Source organism: Ctenopharyngodon idella, chromosome 1 (assembly GCF_019924925.1).
Source record: "Ctenopharyngodon idella isolate HZGC_01 chromosome 1, HZGC01, whole genome shotgun sequence".
NCBI classification, from domain to species: domain Eukaryota; kingdom Metazoa; phylum Chordata; class Actinopteri; order Cypriniformes; family Xenocyprididae; genus Ctenopharyngodon; species Ctenopharyngodon idella.
The window spans coordinates 20,587,274-20,607,791 of record NC_067220.1 but is presented as its reverse complement, the minus strand read 5'-3'; the positions used below and the strand labels follow the sequence as shown (position 1 = coordinate 20,607,791).

The 20,518-nt window shown below is 36.8% G+C and overlaps 1 protein-coding gene across 1 annotated transcript in view; it reads left to right on the top strand.

Annotated features, from left to right (window-relative positions):
• adgrl3.1 (adhesion G protein-coupled receptor L3.1) overlaps positions 1 to 20,518 on the top strand; it is a 124,504-nt gene that overhangs the window by 32,930 nt on the left and 71,056 nt on the right. The window contains 4 exon segments of the mRNA XM_051916618.1: positions 798 to 1,011; positions 7,868 to 7,977; positions 16,034 to 16,048; positions 18,705 to 19,511. Coding sequence (XP_051772578.1) covers positions 798 to 1,011; positions 7,868 to 7,977; positions 16,034 to 16,048; positions 18,705 to 19,511 — 1,146 coding nt within the window.

The following is a 20,518-nucleotide window of genomic DNA, read 5'->3' as shown; positions in this document are numbered from 1 at the left end:
CGACAGCAGCCTTCCTGCCTGCACTCAATCGTGTTTAAACCAATAACCTACATTATACAATAATACCATTCCAGTTCTATACATCAGCCCTGCCCACACACTTATGCACAGTCGTTTCTTCTGGCCTTTGCTTTCTCTTATAAACAGAACGGGTGCTATGTGTGTGTGTTTGTGTGTTGTTAAATCTCAACGGAAACGATTGCGATGGTGACGGCTTAATGCTAGATCCTGATTGGACGATGATTTGCCATCTCTGGTGTCAGTATGTATGCTAATCGGAGGCAGCAGCAGAATATGAAATTAACTCATGCACACAGTCAAGTGTCATTCACATCCTTTAGATTAATTTCATAAGAGCGAGTGTGTGAGAGTGTGTCTGTATCTGTGTCTGTGTACGCATTAGAATGCAGTTTATTGTGTTGGTGTTTGTCTATGGCTATACGTCATGCAGGGAAAGGAGTGTGTTGCTACGGTAACAGGAAAGGGTGGCGGTAAAGAATGTAATTTTTGATTTAAGTGTTTGTGTGTGAGTGTGTGTAATTTAAAGAAAGGTTATTACTGAGGACATGATAACTAGATAGATGTGACTTTTGGATGCAGATATGAGATCTTTCTATTGTATAATGAAAGAATTGTTTTGCTCATAATAACGGTATTTCTTTTTCTACATGCCATCTCCCTCTAACACACTCAAAAACTGGATTATTTTATGTTTGAGAGAGAGCGTATGTGAATGAAAAATGTGTTTAAATTTGTTTCATAGTTTGTTCAATGTAATATTTTCTTTCTCTTTGCAGTTTTAAGTCGTGCTCCAGTGCCGATGGCTGTTGTGCGTCGAGAGCTGTCGTGCGAGGGTTATCCTATCGAACTGCGCTGCCCGGGCACCGATGTCATTATGATCGAGAGCGCCAATTACGGGCGCACAGATGACAAGATCTGTGACTCGGACCCCGCTCAAATGGAGAACACTCGCTGCTATCTGCCTGATGCCTACAAGATTATGGGCCTCAGGTACAGAGATACATTCACATGCTTTGTACTCTATTGTTGTCTCATGGGTTGTATTAATTGTGCGTATTTGTATAGTGTGTGTCAGTGTATGGCTAGGTACACACTGCAGCTAAATGAGTCATTCCATGAAGGAGGACTGTTTGTGTCCACAACATTTGGTAAAACACAAATATATGCTGTTAAATATTTATAAACCTATTGTAATAAATGTTTTAATGTGATGTATTTTTAAATATCGTGCATGTAACCAGTTATGGAAATTAAATTTGAATTTAAAGTTATATTTTCCTAGAAAAACATTAACACCAAAGTTTTCAAAGGAGACTATATAATTTGCTAATTTAAATTCAGCTGAAATAAAATAAAATATAAGTATTTTAAACTAATTTTAACTTAAAAAACTTAAATGAAAATTGGAAATGCTGCCTTGGCAACTAACTGAAATAAAATAACTTTATGCTGAAATGGTAAAATTATTAAAACTAAAATTTAAATAAATGTAAAGCAAAATAGAAATATTTAAAAAAGCTAAATAAAATGACAAAAGAACATAACAAAATTACTAAAACTTAAACCAAAATTAAAATAAAAGCTGAAAATATAAATATAAAAGCTAATTAAAAATATAATATTAATATACATAGTATAGAAATAATGCTAAAATAACACTGGTCATAACTTGACTGGAACGCCAAGCCTAGGTATTGAATGACCGCCTGCACCAGCGAACAATACGCTAGGATGAAGAAAGTATTTTAAGTAATGTACATCCAGCCAGTTGTTATCTCAGAATAAACCCCGACAGGGTGATCAGGACCCCGAGGCGAAGCGAAGGGGTCTTGCATCAGCCTGAAAGGGTTTATTCTGAGATAACAACCGGCTGAATGTACATTATCCTGCTTATTACACGGCACATAAGTAAATAATTAGACACAAAATATTGATCTGAGTCAAAATATTTTATTAGCAAAGCTTCCGCGGAGAGAGCAGTTGCTAGCGTGGCAAGTTCAAGCTAGACGGGTACATACGGTACAGTCACACCACTTATTAAACAGCATTTTGCCACTTAAATAATTATGGTGAAAAGAGATATTGATCTGAGATTAAACTGTTTTATAATCGTACCTGTTTATTAAATAATCCAACAGTGTACAAAATAATAGTCGCAAAATGGCAGCAGCTCTGTTTGTATGAAACAAGGGCGAGTCCACGATACTGGATGACATTATTAAATAATTGTACACAAAATATTGATTTGACTGAGTTTTAATATTTCATTAGTTTACCAAACGCAAAACTTCGACGAAGAGAAAACGTTCCTAGCAAGCGTATAGTGCTGCTGACTTCAGTAACCCAGATGAGCCTGTGTTATCTGTTTTCAGCGGTTGTTATCGAGGAATAACATACTGCTGGATGGCGCGATTGACCGATCAGAATCAAGTATTCCACAGAGCCTGTGTAATTAGTAAAAATAAAGTATTGATTTAATTTAGCACAATTATGTGTCTGATAGAACGCTTCAAAATGGCTGTGACTGGGAATGACTGTGAGTGAAAACCATGTTCTACAACCGAATTCATTGCGGAAACATTCAGGCAGTGATAGTCGCCGTTTCATTAAATCTGAATAGTATGTATAGACACAAACTAAACAGCTAGTTGGTAATGCAGTGATGCAGCTTTTGAGTTATCACTCTGTCAACTCTTGGAGTGAATCCTACATTCCAAACGCATATGGAATGAAAATTTAGGGGATTTATTTCAGTATTTAAATGTGGTTGTCACTCCCAAAACTTTGCAGTGTGTATGCGGCCTGTGTGTTATGTTTCATCTGAGCACATTGTGGAGAGCTAAACTGTCAACACTTTGATTTGTGGGCATAATTAGCACATAAGAGTGCAATAAAAAACAGGAAAAAGACATTGTGCTTCAAAAGCAGGTGTTCACAATGTAGAACAATGCCAGCATATATTTGTACAGTGTTTTTTTAACGGCACAAGGAATTAATCAGATATACTCATTTGAGATTGTCCACATTACATAACACTTCAAACATGATATTAGCCACCCTGTTTGCATTTTTTTAATGTTGTTTGGCAGGACAAATGAATTCTTTGCCTCCAAACCGAGCTACAGAAAAAAACAGAACCCACACAGAACAAAACCCCATTAGCATCTGCGTCATCACTAGAAACATTATCATTTCAGTTCCGGCTAATGTCGAGAGCGCAGCCTGCTATCCGTCTGACCTTGAATTTGACTGGGGACGACAACCTGGCACCCCATCGCACAAGAAGAAAGATGTAGGGAAATGGGCTACGCATGATAATAATCACAAACTATGAACGGATGTGTCATGCTGTGTAACACCATGCCTTTCCCTCATAAAACATTTATAACAATGGTGGCTTCTACTGAATGGTTTTAATTTTGAACTGGGCAGATTTGATTATATAGTTTTTTGTTCATTCAGAATCACTCCCTGTGTGTGTGTGTGTGTGTGTGTGTGTGTGTGTGTGTGTGTGTGTGTGTGTAATCAGTGGAAACGTGTAAGGCAGAGAGCACCATATCCTGCCCTGAGGTTGCCTGTTATACCACCTGCCAGCTGCCACACACACACACACACACACACACACACACACACACACACACACACACACACACACACACACTGCCTCAGGGTAGACCAGACTGTAAGATCCAATTAGCAAGGCCATAGACCATGCCCAGAGTCAATGTGGAGGAAATTACCATTTATGAGTTCTCTTTCATACACACACGCTCATATACCTGTAACACATGCTCACATTCTCTTGTGAGAGCCGATTTAGATGTTTAGATGCTGGCAGGCCGCTTTTATCAACACACAAGAGATACATTTTTCAGTTTATATAACTGAGCTGCTAATGTGCAAGGCACGCTTTGAATGTAGCAGTGTATAATTCCCATAGAGGAATTAGGAAACATTCCATGAAACAGAAGACAAGAGAAAGATTTTGCCTTTTTTCTCTCTCTCTGTCCTGCTCCGCTGCTTTTTATAGAAGCTGTGGCTGGAATCACACATCATTTATCATTCTCCACCTCATCTCCCGCTCTCCCTCTCTCTCTGTCACTCGCTCTCTCTCATTTTGTCTGACCTTTACATCTCACTCAGTTTGGGCTAATGTATTCACAGAGTGTGTGTGTATGTGTGTGCCATGGCGAGCTAATGCTCTAATCAATGAGGGGAGGTAATTGGAAGGTGATTGTTTGGGAGCCCCTTATCCAAGATCTATTGGCAGACATAATATATTACACAAAGAGATTTCAACTAGCAGGTCTGATGCAATTCAGAGCAGAGAGAATAGAACTGATTTCACACGCAGCATGCTAAATAGTTGTTCCAGAAATGAAAACGGCAAGAGAGCCTGTGATTGGTCAGGGTATTTGATTTCCTCCGATCATTTATTCTTTTACATTGCATGTGGAAATGGTGTTGGTTTTGTTAATAAAATCAAATCTCATAATTATCCCAAATTCTGTAATGTAAAACAAAAATCTGAAGGTTTTTAATTACCATATTACAGTAATAAAAATTACATTTTTAAAATTACAGTAAGAGATTTTGGGGATAAATGTGGTTATTTGTCATGACTGTCATGTTTAATGTGGTAGAAGCGCACAATGAAGACAAAGGAGATAACAATAACACTCTTTATTCAATTTTATCAACTCAGAACAAGCACTGGATTAATCTCAGGAACTAAAATTACCCCAAACATTAACGAGAACCAACAAGGAGTAACAGAAACACAGGGCTTAAATAGACTGATCAGCGTATGACGTCAAAGTACAGCAAGAGCGACTGGAGAGCATAAGACTCCTTATGCTTTTGAATCGCTTTCGCGGTTCTTTGATGTCATACGCTGATCGGTTTGCGCAGTGCCGATGCATCTCAAGCAAGCCTAAAGGGAGCTGCCGGAAACGGAGTGTCTATTTATACTAAGTGCAAATAGCGTCCATTGTTGGCAAACGCTATTTACACTAGCTCTGCCCACCAATGTCTGGTTGGGCCACTCAAGTTTTAAAAAAGACGTGCAGAATTCAACGTTTTTAGTGGCGCAACAGTAGCGAGTAAGGCATGCAGACCTGGCTTCTAACGCGATCAATGCAGGTTTGAATCCGCCTTTTGCTGAGCTTGCTCTTCTCCATTTTCCCATCATATATCACATCAGAAAGGCATTTTTTTTAGTAAAAATGAAAATAATGTCCTAAAAGTGGAAATAAACTATATGCATAATGAGTGTTTAATAGTATTTATTGGTTAGGGCAAGGTGTAGGGAGGGTTTTATTCTCCCAATAAGGCAGCATCCATTTAATAATTTTAATAAATATAATCATTTACACTCTATGATATTATTGCATCCTGTTAATGTACAAAAATACTGAGGTGCAAATAGTATCTGCCAATATAAAGTATAGATAGCGTCTAATTCCTATTTACTCTTATTGCAAAGAACTGATATTTTTACATGGTGTAAATAGAATCTATCACTATTTTCACCTATAGTGTAAATAGCATATCGCTAAGAAAATGCTGCTATTGTCACCTAGTGTAAATAGAATATATTGCTATTTTCACTTAGTGTAAACAGCATCTATCGCTATTTGCACTTAGTGGAAATAGCATCTATTGCTATTATTTTTAGTGCGAATAGCCACTGCCTAAAGGAAATGCAGGTGAAACTAATCCGTAACTATAGAAGCAAACTAGGGAATAATCAGTAACCTAGGAAACTAAAAATGACTGGGAACAGAAAAACAGGAACAAAACCAAAATTAGAGTTTTGTGTTTTCTACAGGTTGACAAAATTGATTTTTTTATTTTTAGTATATGGATTTCAGTATATTCTTTTAGTAAGTTCAGTATATGCAATTAGATCTCTTCTCTTCTCTGAAAATGAACATAAAATAGTGAGTACCCATCTTACTGTATATGCATTTACTGAACATTCACAAATTTTTCAAATAAAATTTGTAAATAATAAATCTAGCAATAGCAAGTAACAAATCCAATGCAAGTTTTTTTCAAATTCATTGGTGTGCTGCTCATGCTTATTTATTTATTGATTAGAGATTTCCTTTCATAACCTTCTGTTGATTGTGAGGGAAGGGGTTTTGTGGCTTTGCCAAGCTGTGACATGAAAAAGAGACAAACCATACAGTACAGTATGTTCCCAACTTACTGTTTAAAAATATCTAAACACTAGAAAGAAAACTGCACTTGTCAAACCATTTCATGGTTTCTTTAAGCCTATTTTATCTTACTGTTGTTGACATTTTACTTATTTATTCAGTGATTTATTCAAAGTGGCGACAATGTGAAAATCTTTCTCAAAGCATATGGTAATTGAATTAATGACAGATATATATTTGTTGCTGTGAGTGTCAACAGTCGAACCCATCATCTTGGCTTTGCTAGCGTCATGCTTTACTGTTAGAGCTATAAAAAAATACCCCTCCTTACAGGACTCGTGTCATCAAAAGAGATGATTACTAAACCTGACATGACATGCTGTGTGTGTTTGTGAGCAAAATATGAAATAATTTATTAATACACACAGGAAACCATCAGATATCTCAGTCAGGTGATGTTTTTCAAGGCCAGTGTCTCTGTACATCTGGATGATGCTGATATATTCATGTGACACACACTGCCCCAGTTCATTCAGTCATCTCCTCACTGCAGCCTGTCTGATCAGACCATTCTCGTACACTGAAACAACTGTGATCACAAATCACCCGGGACAAAATATAGGATGGGACATTGAATGGGTGTTTTGTGTATGCAAATCTTTACCTCTAATGAAAAAGAAAAAAGAATCTCCTCTTCTCTCCTCTCCTCCTAAATTAGGTCATATCTGAGTGTAGCACAATGCCACACAAGAGCTGTCGCCCCGGAAACCAGAGATGCCCCACAGCACTCTGGGAGTATGACTGTCACACTCACTCAGCACAGCAATTAGGGCCCACACATACACACACACTGTAACACACACTTAGCATACCTGCATTTATACACAAATATAAAAATGCCAAGAAACCAATCCTATACAATATTCTACTGTCTGACTGACAACTTGAAAAGTAAGAGGCAAAACACACACCCACATGAACACACACCTGCGTCCGTCAGACTGCTGCTTGTCATATAATGATTTTGTGAAGCTAATCTTGGAAACTTAAAAAACTGAAGTATGTTTTTGTGTGTATGTGTGCATTTTTAGTGCCCCATGGGTTCGGACTGGAAGGTTTCCATGGTTACCCGTTGTGCGAGATATAACTGAGCTTTAAGATTCTTGTGTGTGTTTGTACACAGTTGTGTTGTGTGTGTGTGTGTGTGTCCATTTATATTTCTATAGGGTGTAATAATCATGAAATATGACAGAGATGTCATGTGGTGGTCATCTGTATATGTGTGCATGTGTTCCTGCCAAGCAGGATATGTCAAAACTGTCTTTTCCTCTGCCTTTTTTCTTCTTCTTTTTTTTCCCTGCCAGAATTCGTTCTGCTCTGTATTTTCAGCCCTACGTGAACATGCGACCTACATATAAATTACATTTAAACAACAGCATGTGTTCCTGGGCTTTGGGGGGAGTCCATATTTTGAGTCTTTCAGCTTCATTGAGATTGTTGAGTAAAAGTATCTTTTTTCTTTCATTTGATGAAAATGGTATTTTAGGGCTCATTAACTTTTATTGTACATATTGAACGAGTACATATGGTTCATATGCCTAATGTCAGATTGATATTGAATGAACTGAACAAATAGCCTCGCTTTATCTTTCTGCATATATTGTTCTCTCTTTCTCTCTCAGGTGTAACAACCGAACCCAGTGTGCGGTCGTTGCTGGCCCTGATGTTTTTCCTGACCCGTGTCCTGGAACGTATAAATACCTTGAGGTTCAGTACGAGTGTGTGCCATACAGTAAGTTCTCACACACATACAGATTTAAATTAAGCTTTTTACAGCATCACTATTGCTATTTCTCATACTTAGGGATTTGAGCAAATCTCTAACTTTAAGTATTAAACTTTGGTGCGTAACTCGTTCCTTTGTGCTACAGGCTATAGACATGAATTATATCTTAAATTGTGCCGCTTGTTGAGAAGATGTGCTATTACTTCTGAGAGATTTTTGTATGCGTCAGACTATTCTGGGAATATTCTGGGCTAAATTCAAGTCCAGCTCAATCAACAGCATTTGTAGCATAGTGTTGATTAGCACAAAAAAATAATTTTGGTTCATCCCTTGAGGTTACAGTGAGGCACCTACAAGTGAATGGGAGGTTATAATTTAATAAAAGCACCTGCATCAATTTTTCTTTGAAAATGTGCATTATTTGACCTTATTAAGTTTTAAACAAAGTTTTAAGTTTACTTTACAAGTTTTGGACAAATTGGATAAAACTTTACACAGAAAAAGATAGCAAGTGATTTTTTTCACACTGAAATTGTGTTAAGATGCATATTGTTTGTCTTGTGGCTATGTATATGAAACAGTAAGGTTTTTAACATTTACAAATTTACCCTATTTACTTTTTTATTGTAAGTGTCCCAGATTTTTGCTTTCCCCCCGCCCAAATTAAGTCAGAATTAATTTTTTTGTTAATTAACATTATGCCACAAATGCTGTCAGCCGAGCATAACTGAACCCGAAATATTCCTGTAAATTTTTTCATCTGGTGGGTGATAAAATGAAAAACCCCAAGAACGTATATTGAAAGAGGAACTCAAGTCGTGTCTAAGGATCAGGATATCATAAAGACGTGAAGGTGGGCTCTTTTGACTTTAAAGCGTTAGTTCACCCAAAAATGAAAATTCTGTCATTAATTACTCACCCTCATGTCGTTCCACACCTGTAAGACCTTTGTTGATCTTCGGAACATAAATTAAGATATTTTTGATGAAATCCGAGAGATATATTCTCGTCCATACACAGCAATTTAACCGACACTTTCAAGGTCCAGAAAGGTACTAAAGACATCATTAAAAAAGTCGACGTGACTGCGGTGGTTCAAACTTAATATTATGAAGCGATGAGAATACATTTTGTGTGCAAAAACAAAACAAAAATAATGACTTTAGTACCTTTTAACAATGTCTTTAGTACCTTTCTGGACCTTGAAAATGTTGGTTAAATTGCTGTCTATGGACGAGTCATATACCTCTCAGATTTCATCAAAAATATCTTAAGGCGGGTGCACATTGTGTGCGATTTTGGCCACGATTTGGTCGTCTGAGACAAATTTTTAGAATCCTAAAAGATTCTTATAATACTTGGCAAAAATCTGTAGTCTTTGATCGCTAGTTTGACATGTTCACCGACAGCCGATCAATGACCGTTGCGATCAAATTTTACCTCAGACGAAATTCTGGCTGTGTCAGAAGATTTGGCGCACAGTCCTGCAGTGTGACTTCTCCTACGACAAACGTCAAATTGTCTTCATTTTCAAGATAAGCCGTGATCAAAATTAACGCTAGAGATTTCTTTGTTAGCCACCATTTCAGTCCCGCGTGTAATGCAGCTCACAGTCACCGAACGTGTGTGGGTTGATGATGTAAAACTCTAGACAAGTTTTCAAGCCACATCCGTTTTTAACACGTCTTGACTGTCGTACAGTCTGACATATAGGACAGCTGAGATCCCACAGTGTGACATGAGGATCATGTTCGTACAGTCTGACAAGCAACAATCGTAAAAGACTATTATAAATCGCACAGTGTGCACCCAGCTTTAATTGGTGTTCTGAAGATGAACGGAGGTCTTACGGGTGTGGAACGACGTGAGGGTGAGTACTTAATGACAGAATTTTCATTTTTGGGTGAACAAATCCTTTAAGCAACATCCCATACCTAGCAACCACATAACAAACCATGTAAAACCACTCAGAACACCTTATCAACTACATACCAATATCCAGTTTTAAAAATCAAGTTATAATTACTACAACGTAACCCTTTTGGCATTTTTTTTCCATTTTAATTAATGCATTATTTGACCCATTTATGAACCCTTTTACTAGTGCAGACTAGAGGCCTCAGGTTGTTTTAAACAAATGTTCCAGGTTATAGGAAAGCTCTATATCGACAACATTTGTGGCATAATGTTGATTACCACTGAAAATTATTTCACTTTGTAGCTTAGCCTTTTTTTCAAATCGCAATTATAGAAACATGAAATGTGAAGACTGCATTTTTTAAATGAATTATTCAGTGAAATCCTGTTTATTATTTGAGCTGTAAAGTTCTATAAATTGTCCTTTTGAGGTAGAAATACTTCTCTTTGTAGATGAAAAGTTATGCCTTACTGATGTAATTCCAATGTGACTCCTGTAAACAGTGCTTTACAGATAGTTACGTCATGTCCCTTTATGGCACATATAGTGTGATATTTACCAGCTTTACTGGCTTTACTGAGGTTAAGTCGTCATGACAAGCAAGTTGAAATATTGGATATAACTTTAGCCAGATGGCCAGTACAAGATTCACATGCCAGCACATATAATGTTTGAGTCTTCTGGCTTCATTCTCTTTTTGCCTGGCGCTGTGTACTTTGTAAGTGCCTGTAAGAAAGTAACTGTAGCTTTTGGTGTTCTTTTTTAAAGAAACTGTGGTAATGGACATTAATAATGGACATTATACCACAAATAATTTCAATAGAGCTTGAACATTCAAGACAGGGGCATTTTTTTCTAAAAAGAGGCTTAGTCCACAATAATGACTCCATTAGTTCAGGTTTCTGTTCACTGTGGCACTGTCAAATTTACATCTCAAGTTGATTAGAAATTTTTCTACTTTCTTAACATCTTACATTTGCAGTGATACCTGCACCTCAATAGGATCTGTCACCAAATATGAACTTGTACCTGACAGAAAAATACATATGAATGAACTTCTGTTGCATTCGTCCGCTCTTGTGCTGGCCTCGTCCCATGCCATGACTCACGGGAAAAGAGCCTGTCAATCATCTGAGGGCAGAGTGATGTGGTTTCAAGTTCTCACGGTTTCTGTGGGGTTGGTGTACCAATCTGGGGTGGCCATGGCAACGGTGACGATAAATCAGTATCGTATGACTGCGGCACTGGCAGCAGGAAAAGCCTGAATACACTCACACACTTTGTCTCACCTACACATTCACACACACACTCACTGATTCACAAACGGGTGGAATAGCAGAGACATTGTGGAATTTCTTGCACTGAGCTAAATGACACAAAGGACACACAGGCAGGATGCACACACGGTTCTTTTTGACCTTTTGACCATAAATCGACCTGCGCATAGGGGTCATGGAGTGTGTGTGAGTGTTCATAAGTGCATACATGTGTGTTTGTGACCATCTGGTCAAAAAAAGCCTAAAACATTTTTTCCACAGGCCCACTAATTAGTGGGGAGGTCCATCATACGTATGGACATGCACACAAACAGTCTCACGTACACACACACATGCAGGTAATTTAATTACTTCAGTCTTAGAAACCCTTGGGAACATGTTCCAAATGTTTTCTTGAGGTTTTTCTGGCTTTCTCTTCTCCCCAGTGATGGAGGAGTTGGCAGAACTCCAGTCAACCTTTCTGCTTTGGCCTCAATATGGGACGTCTGTTTTACCTACACGCTCAGAAAACTTCACTTCATATAGATACTCAGTACCTGCTCCTTAGATCTGTGTGATTAACTACTGTCTTTATGGAGGAAATTAAGTGGTTTTGAAATTATAGTCTAGGAATCTTACGTCCCTGTAAGTCATATTATTTACAGTACGTTGAAGGGATAGTTCACCCAAAAATGAAAATTCTGTCATCATTTACTCACCCACATTTTATTCCAAACTCAAAGAGCTTTGTTCTTCTGTGCAACGCAAAAGAAGATATTCTGAAAAATGTTTTAACTTTCATTGTATGTACAAAAAAAGGAAACAAAGAGAGACATTTTTCAAAATATATATATTTTGTATGTTAAACGGAAGAAAGAAGGTCATATAGGTTAGTAACAACATAAGGGTGAGTAAATGGTTACATTTTGAGTGAACTATCCTTTTAAAGGCAAACTATAATTTTTGTGTAATTTTTTTGTCCACTGTAAGTAAAGGCCCGCTCACACCAAGAATAATAATAGTTATCAGTTAAGATAACTGTAACGATAACTATATTAGAGTCCACACCAACGCATAATAACATTCTGTTTATTATAAGCGCTGCTGGAGTTACTGCATGTCGTCTGCCACTTTAAATGCTTTTTAAAGTCATCTGGATTCTTACTGGCTGTTTTTATTTTTCATTAGCAAAAATAAAAAAAAAAAAATGTTCTGAACATGCTTCCAACAATATCATTCCTCTGTGTCAATATTGTTATATCTGTGGTGTGGACTGCCCTATTCTCATGGAATTAGAACGATTATTAAACATTATAATTATAGTTATAGTTATTCCTTGGTGTGAACTGCCCTTCAGCTATTTGTAGGTTGATTTCCCAAAAAGTGAAACAACGTAGTTGCATCCCAAATTATGTACTTATTTAACAATCGGCACGTTTTAAATGGACATGATGTGTTACTGCTAGTTTTAGTGTGTTTAGCTCCTCCCCTTCTGCTATTTCGGAAAAGCTGTGACCATTGAGTGGCCATCGAGAAATATATCATCTACTGTAGTACTCATAGTGCACAACATCTCGCTTTTGTCGACTACTCATACTACAAAATGGCATTTAATAGTGCCGAAGTATGTGAAATGGGATGTCTGTACCTTGTTTCTCTGTGGTGCTATATTAACATTGCTCTGTTTGTTTGAACTTCTCACCTAGCATAGCATAGCAACATTGACTCAACCAATAGCATAAGTTTGGGGCGGGGCTATCTGTTTGACTGACCAGTGACAGACTGGGAGTGTTTTAAATCAGTTTGAAAACGATCAATATTTTAGCAGTTCTGTTTGATGTCGCTGGTGGCACAGAAATTGTACACTTGATTTACCCTATCTCTTTTCTCAATGCATTTTATTGATGCACAATTCAATTTTTTTTGACTATGTAATTCTTAAAAAAAAAAAAAAAAATTCAGTGAAACGACAGACTTCTCTCTAGTGACGTATGCTAGACTCCAATCATTTAGTCTGCTTAAACCGCGCCTTTTACATTGCAACTTTGGTAATGATTTTGGTGAACATACAGCAGGAGTCCCCGTTACATTACCTGATTTTAGTTGGGATGGATAGGGTACTAGTAGAGGAAGTCGTAACCTCCCAGTAGGATTATGCACATCCTGTCTGTACAGGCTGTTCTTTATTCATCATCACTGACAGCAAATGACTATCTGTTATTGATCCTTTTACAATGTGACTGAAACTTGACTAGGTGTGTGTGTGGGAGACATAATTGCTTCTAAATCAGATCTCCTGGAACCTCATTCACACACTCACATAGTCTCTCTTTCTTGTGTGGCAGCTTATTTATTGAGTGATGCATTAACAGTTCATCCTCATGCATATTTCATAGAGAAGTACACACACACAGACACATACACAAAGGACATAAATTGTAGCAAGTGTCTGGATTGTATTTTTTTCAAGGCAAGCCAAGCTCTTATTGCCATTGCATGAGCACAATGAAATTATTTTTTTCTTCCATCATTGTTTGCATAATGTTTAAATAAAGAAAGGAATTCAAATTTAATTAGAAAAATAAAAATGAAAAGTATGCAAAATTATATAAGAATAAGTATAAGGCTTAAAATGAAAAGTGTATGTAAATATAAATGTATGCAAAGATAGAAATATACAAAAGTAAAACTAATAAGATTTGTATTTACAGCGCGTTCCAAATTATTATGCAAGTGACATATCAGTAAGGTTTCAGTAGAATAAACATTCAGATTTTAGTTTTTCTAAGAAAATGTTTGTTTGTTTATTTATCCATGTCTTTTTAGATAACTGGTATCAATCTCAGACAAAATAATTTGCCAGGTCTATGGAACTCCAACTAGTCAAGTCACAGTTCTCATGCAATATGGGGAGGAAGAAAGATCTTTCTGAAAATGAAAAGCATGAAATGATGCAATGTTGTGCAAAAGGCATGAAAACAACTAATATTGTGTGAAAACTGAATGGAGATTATCGAATTATCATAAGATTTGTGAGTGATTTAGAGCACAGCAGAACTCGGTCAGATAAAGGCTTATTAATGAAAGTTTCTGTCAAAAAAATTAATTGTATTAAAAGGGCAACTACAAAAAAGCCAGTGTTGAGCAGCAAACAGGTATTTGAAGCTGCTGGTGTCTTTGGAGTCTCAAGAAGCTCTCCATGTAGGCTGGCAGTTGTGCGTAAAGATGCATTTTAGCCACCACTAACCAAACCTCACAAAGAGAAACACTTACAGTGGGTGTAGAAATACATTTTCAAACAGTTTTATTGCTGTGGTGTTTTTTTGCAGCATGGGATTGTGCATAGTGCATTGTATTTCAGAAGGCACTATCCTCCTTTTTATACCATAGCTGAAAATGGCCAGTTATGAACTCCACATATCTTGCAAAAGTCATTTTAATACCCTCAGAGACCCTAAAGGGACCTTCCATCTCACTTCCCAATATTCCAGCCCAAATCATCACCCGCCAGCTCCTTGCTGACGTCGCAGTCTTGTTGGAACGTGGTGGCCATTCACCAACCATCCAGAAATCCATCCATTTAGACCATCCATTGTAGTACGGCATTAGTCAGTGAATAAAACTATTTAAAAATGAGTCTTCATGTATTTCTAAACCCACTGTAAGGTTTCTCTTTGTGAGCTTTGGTTTGGAGTGGCTGAAATGCATCTTTATGCACAACTGCCAGCCTGCATGGAGAACTTCTTGAGACTCCAAAGACACCAGCAGCTTCAAATACCTGTTTGCTGCTCAACACTGGCTTTTTTTTATAGCTGCCCTTTTAATACAATTAATTTTTTTGACAGGAACTTTCATTAATAAGCCTTTATCTGACCGAGTTCTGCTGTGCTCTAAATCACTCACAAATCTTACGATAATTCGATAATCTCCATTCAGTTTTCACACAATATTAGTTGTTTTCATGCCTTTTGCACAACATTGCACCATTTCATGCTTTTCAACTTCAGAAAGATCTTTCTTCCTCCCCATATTGCATGAGAACTGTGACTGTGTCTATGGAGGGTTTCCATAGACCTGGCAAATTATTTTGTCTGAGATTGATACCAGTTATCTAAAAAGACATGGATAAATAAACAAACAAACATTTTCTTAGAAAAACTAAAATCTGAATGTTTATTCTACTAAAATCTTACTGATATCTCACTTGCATAATAATTTGAAACACGGTGTAAAACCATTATAAATAAAAGTGAAAAACAGCTAATTTGAAGTCTGTAATTTCCATATTGCTTTCACATATTACATATTTCTAAACCACTTCCCCCTTCTTCCGTCGGTCAGCCAATCAAATAGTCCTGCCTCTAACTCACAACATTGGTCAAAGGTTTTAATAAAAAAAATTCAACTTTAAGTTGGAATAAAACCAAAAATTTGATATTTTTTCCATATCTTATGTCATATAAATGAATAAATAATGATAAATCTTAAGTCTGTTTCTTTATCCATCAGCCAAGAAGGCTTGCCAAGAAAGCTGCTCTGTATCTAAAATCATAGCACTCAAGACACATGAGAAAGTTTTGTGAAACAAACCCTATTTCTTTCTCTCGAGTTTGTTTTTATGCATTCATTTTTCTGGTTAATAGTATAATATCACATGGACACACTATATTTGTTTTCAAAAATTATGATCACTTTGTTAATGGAATTTCTAGAGTACAAATGAAGCACATTTTACTACTTTCACAAGATTGTGTTAAGATACGTCGCACATTGCATGCATAATATGGAATTGAATTACTGTGAAGTATTTAATATTGCATCATTAATCTGTTGTTTTTTCTCTCTCTCTTCTTCTTCTTCTTCTTCCTCCACCCTTTTGTGAATGCAGAAGTGGAGCAGAGAGGTAGGTCCATTACTTTAATGTAATTTAAGTGTGTAATTCACTGTCAGGCTGTTATGGTGTTATTTGATACTAATGACAGATTGGCGATCAGTAGCTCATAATGGTTTATAATAGGAATGCGGAGGAGAAACTTGATCTCAGACCAAGGCTGTACTCCCTGAATTAGACCTCTATTTCTCACTGTCTCCTCTCTCTTGATCCCTCTCAGTGTATCTGGTGGTTTACCATGTATCAGATGAACTGGGAGGTGTTGCCACTGTTTAAAACTTAAGCTGCCGATTGTGCTGACCACAAGACATGGCAGTGTAAAACTGATGTCTTGCGATGTTATGCCTCTTGAATGGCCTGGGGTGAATCTAGACCGTCAGACCTTAACATAATAACTTAATTTTCTGCATAGCTAGAGATGACGCATGAACAGTTATCAAATTTATCAAATGGCGAGAACACTCAAATCAAGTGAATTGGCATTTTGAAATTGGAGTGTTTTATGCGAGGTTTTGGAACAGAATGGTATGCACATTACAAAGCAATTTGTAAGTCGACAATAACAGAAAAATAGCTGTCATTTTTTACTGTGTACTAAGCCTCTTAAGTTTTTTTTCCCAATAACTCATCACTATTTTTTTTTTCCTTGACACAGTCAACTCTGGCTTCTTGATTGTAATATTTGAAACATGCTATTTCTGTAAAGCTGCTTTGAAACGTTATATATTGCAAAAAGTGTTTTACAAATAAGCTTGAATTGAACTGAATGCTTGGGTATGACTTTAGAAATTAGAATTGCCAAAAAAAAAAAAATTTGAAAAATGATTTAGTAGGCTACCAAAACATTTGGCAGTCACAAGTAATAATACAAAAACTGAATAAATACAAATATACTTTAGCTTATCAAAGGCCAAGAGAAGTTCTGGATTGAGACATATTGTGGAAAATTAATGCATCTAAAACAATAAAAGGAAACATCCATTAATAGTTAAAATACCAGCCACACTTCCCACGAGGATGTCCCTCATTCTGGGAACGGAATGGTGGGAAAGGGCCATTTCTATGGCAGGCATTCCGTGTGACTGTTTGTGCGATCGCCTCTCTGTTTGTGTGTGACCATGTAAGTCTATCTGCATGATTTGCAGGAGTATCATTGTAAATCAAAGAGAGTGAAAACATTAGACGTTCACACACACACACACACACACACACACACACACACACACACAGGGTTTAGTGACAAGAACGTACATTTATAAGATATGCATGACAGCCCGGACTGCTCTGTGGATGGTGGCTAACCCTGATTTTAAGCCAGTTTTTTTTTTTTTTTATTCCTTTGTTTATTGGTCATTGATTTTTCACAGTACTTTAAAATGTGATTTGAATTACTCCCTGAAAATGTTCCCAGGGTTAGAAAATATCGTTGCTATTTTTTCCCAGCAATATGTTGTGGGTAAGTTCATGGAATAGAATGTTAGTATTACAAGCTGTAATTCTGCAGGACAAATTAAAGTTGATTTGCATAAAGCTTAACAGATGATTATTTTCGTCTTCACATTTAATGTACCAGGAATAATAGGGTGATGATTCTTAACCACCCCCCACATAAATTCTCACACTGTGTGAATTTTCCTCAGGGTTAGAGAAGTCGGTGCGACAGATTTTCAGAACCTCCTGAGGGATTCTGCGGGAGTCATGAACTATAAATCGGGTTACTAGTCATCAGATATGATTTAATAAATGTCTCTCTCTCTCTCAGGCTCAGAGCATGTAGCTTTCTGATAACTTTTGTTGTGGATCATTGCATTTGCTAGCGTGTGTTATGGGTCAATGACATACGAAAGTGTTCACAATAAAAAGGAAAACTCTTTGAAAAAAATCTAAAACATGTCAAGTTCTTAGAAATATGCTCTTTGTATTTGAATCATTTTCAAGAAAAGTTTTAATTTGAATTATGACGAAAAGGTCAAATTATCTAAAAATTTTTAAGATATTTTATGGAAGCTTGTATGGAAGCTTCTAACCCTAACAATTTAAAAGATAATTGCGACTTTTTATCTAACAATTCTGTTTTTCTCACAATTGCGAGTTTACATCTCGCAATTCGGACTATTTTTTTAGTCATAAAACATAGTTATAAAGTCATAATTGTGGGATATAAACACAATTGGGACTTTATATCACGCAATTTTGACTTTATAACTTGCAATTGTGAGGTGTAAACTCGCAGAAATGTGAGGAAAAGTCAGAATTGTTGATTTTTTTTTTTTGTGGGTTGCACCACAAGAGTTTGATTTTGTGGACAAAGGTTTGTTAATTATAAAAAAGCAGTGAAGTAGTTTCGTTTAGACATTTTTTTCTAAGAAATATTAATACAAGATTATGCCAAAATTAAGCATTTATTTTTAACAATTTTATTCTATTAAAAGGGCTTTTTTCATCATTAAATCAGGACAATTGTATCACTCTGACAAATTTGACTTTGTGTCCCTCAAAAATATCAAAATTCATTTTAATTCCGAAATTAAAAACATGCTCATCATAACAGAGAGTAGGTCACGCTTTTCATGTACTTTTAATAAACTAATAGATAGGACAAAAAAAATGAGTATTAAATTACGTTCAAAAGTGTGACTTCAACTCACTCCCTCTCTTCCTCTTTCAGTTTTTCTCTGTCCAGGTGTATTGAGAGGTGTGTACCAGAGTGAACACCTCTTTGAGTCAGACCATCAGTCTGGATCATGGTGTAAAGATCCCCTACAGTCATCCAATAAGATCTACTATATGCCCTGGACACCTTACCGCACAGATACACTGACTGAGTACTCATCTAAGGAGGACTTTATTGCGGGTCGCCCTACCACAACATACAAGCTACCACATCGAGTAGATGGCACTGGATTCGTGGTGTACGATGGTGCGCTTTTCTTCAACAAGGAACGTACGCGCAACATTGTTAAATTCGACCTGCGAACTCGTATCAAAAGCGGTGAAGCGATTATCGCTAACGCTAATTACCACGACACCTCGCCGTATCGCTGGGGTGGGAAATCTGACATCGATCTGGCAGTGGATGAAAACGGACTGTGGGTAATTTACGCCACCGAACAGAACAATGGACGAATTGTGGTCAGTCAGCTCAACCCCTACACACTACGAGTGGAGGGGTCATGGGATACGACATACGATAAGCGATCGGCCTCCAATGCTTTCATGATCTGCGGAATCCTCTATGTAGTGAAGAGCGTTTACGAAGATGATGATAATGAAGCGTTGGGGAATAAAATCGACTACATGTACAACACAGAAAAGAGCCGTGAAACACACCTCAGCATTCCATTCCCAAACTCTTACCAATACATCGCAGCTGTGGACTACAACCCCCGAGACAATTTGTTGTACGTGTGGAACAACTACCATGTTGTCATATATTCTCTCGACTTTGGAAACAATGACAACAGATTGGGCTTTGGTGAGTTTCACTTCAATTTAAACAAATTTGTGCTACATATTTTTCCTAATGTGACCATTTTATATCCAAATGATCTCAGAGAACACCACTAAGGTCATCTGCATTTGATTCCCTTTCTGGTTCACTTTAACTAAACTGGGTTTGGTTCATACAACAAAGTAAGGTGTTTAAAGGAATAGTTCTACAATAGATTTTGTGGAACAGGATCAGACCAAAATTAAGTCTTTATACTCATTTTATTAAAATGTTTCTCAGTGAGTTGTTTAATCAAAAACTGTTGCAATCATTAAATCTGTGTTGAACAGATCAGCCTGAGTGACTCAGAACAGATTCATTTTTTATTGGTTTTTGAGGTTACTGTCACTGAATCAGTGAATAATGGCTGAAATGTTGGTCTGTTCATCACACAAATCTTATTACTTAGGAAGACTTGGAATATAGTGCAAGGACTACTTTTGTTGTAATTTTTTTTTTTTTTGGTGAGGGTGAGTACTGTAAATAATGACAGAATTTTCATTTTTGGGTAAAATATCCCTTTAAATGTGTGCCGTCAGGGGTGAAATTTATTGTGCCCACACAGTCAGAATTTATTTTACAAGTATTGTACTACTCTGTGATTGTCAGTCACAAATCTACTTTGAAGAACTAAACTGGCAGAGTTAGAAAGCCCTGTCATTTTCACTCACTCATACAAGTATTCATGTCAATGATAAAAGAGACCTTCAAGATTTTCCCCTGACTTCCATTTCCAGAGAATGTTATTGTATAGGTTATCACAGTCCATTAGTCAGGTTATTTTTCACTTTGTTTTATTCCTCCTTCAAATTTAGAGTTCAGGCACACTACTTACACTGTATTGTATTGCAATTTTAGTCAGCTTGCCAGCTCAGCTGAAATGCAGCTGAATTAATCATTATCTACAGTGTAAACTAACAGTTATTATCTCCAGCATCTACTGACATCCCCATTAGAGCAGAGCAGAGCGTATCTCTTTGCTCTTAACTGGG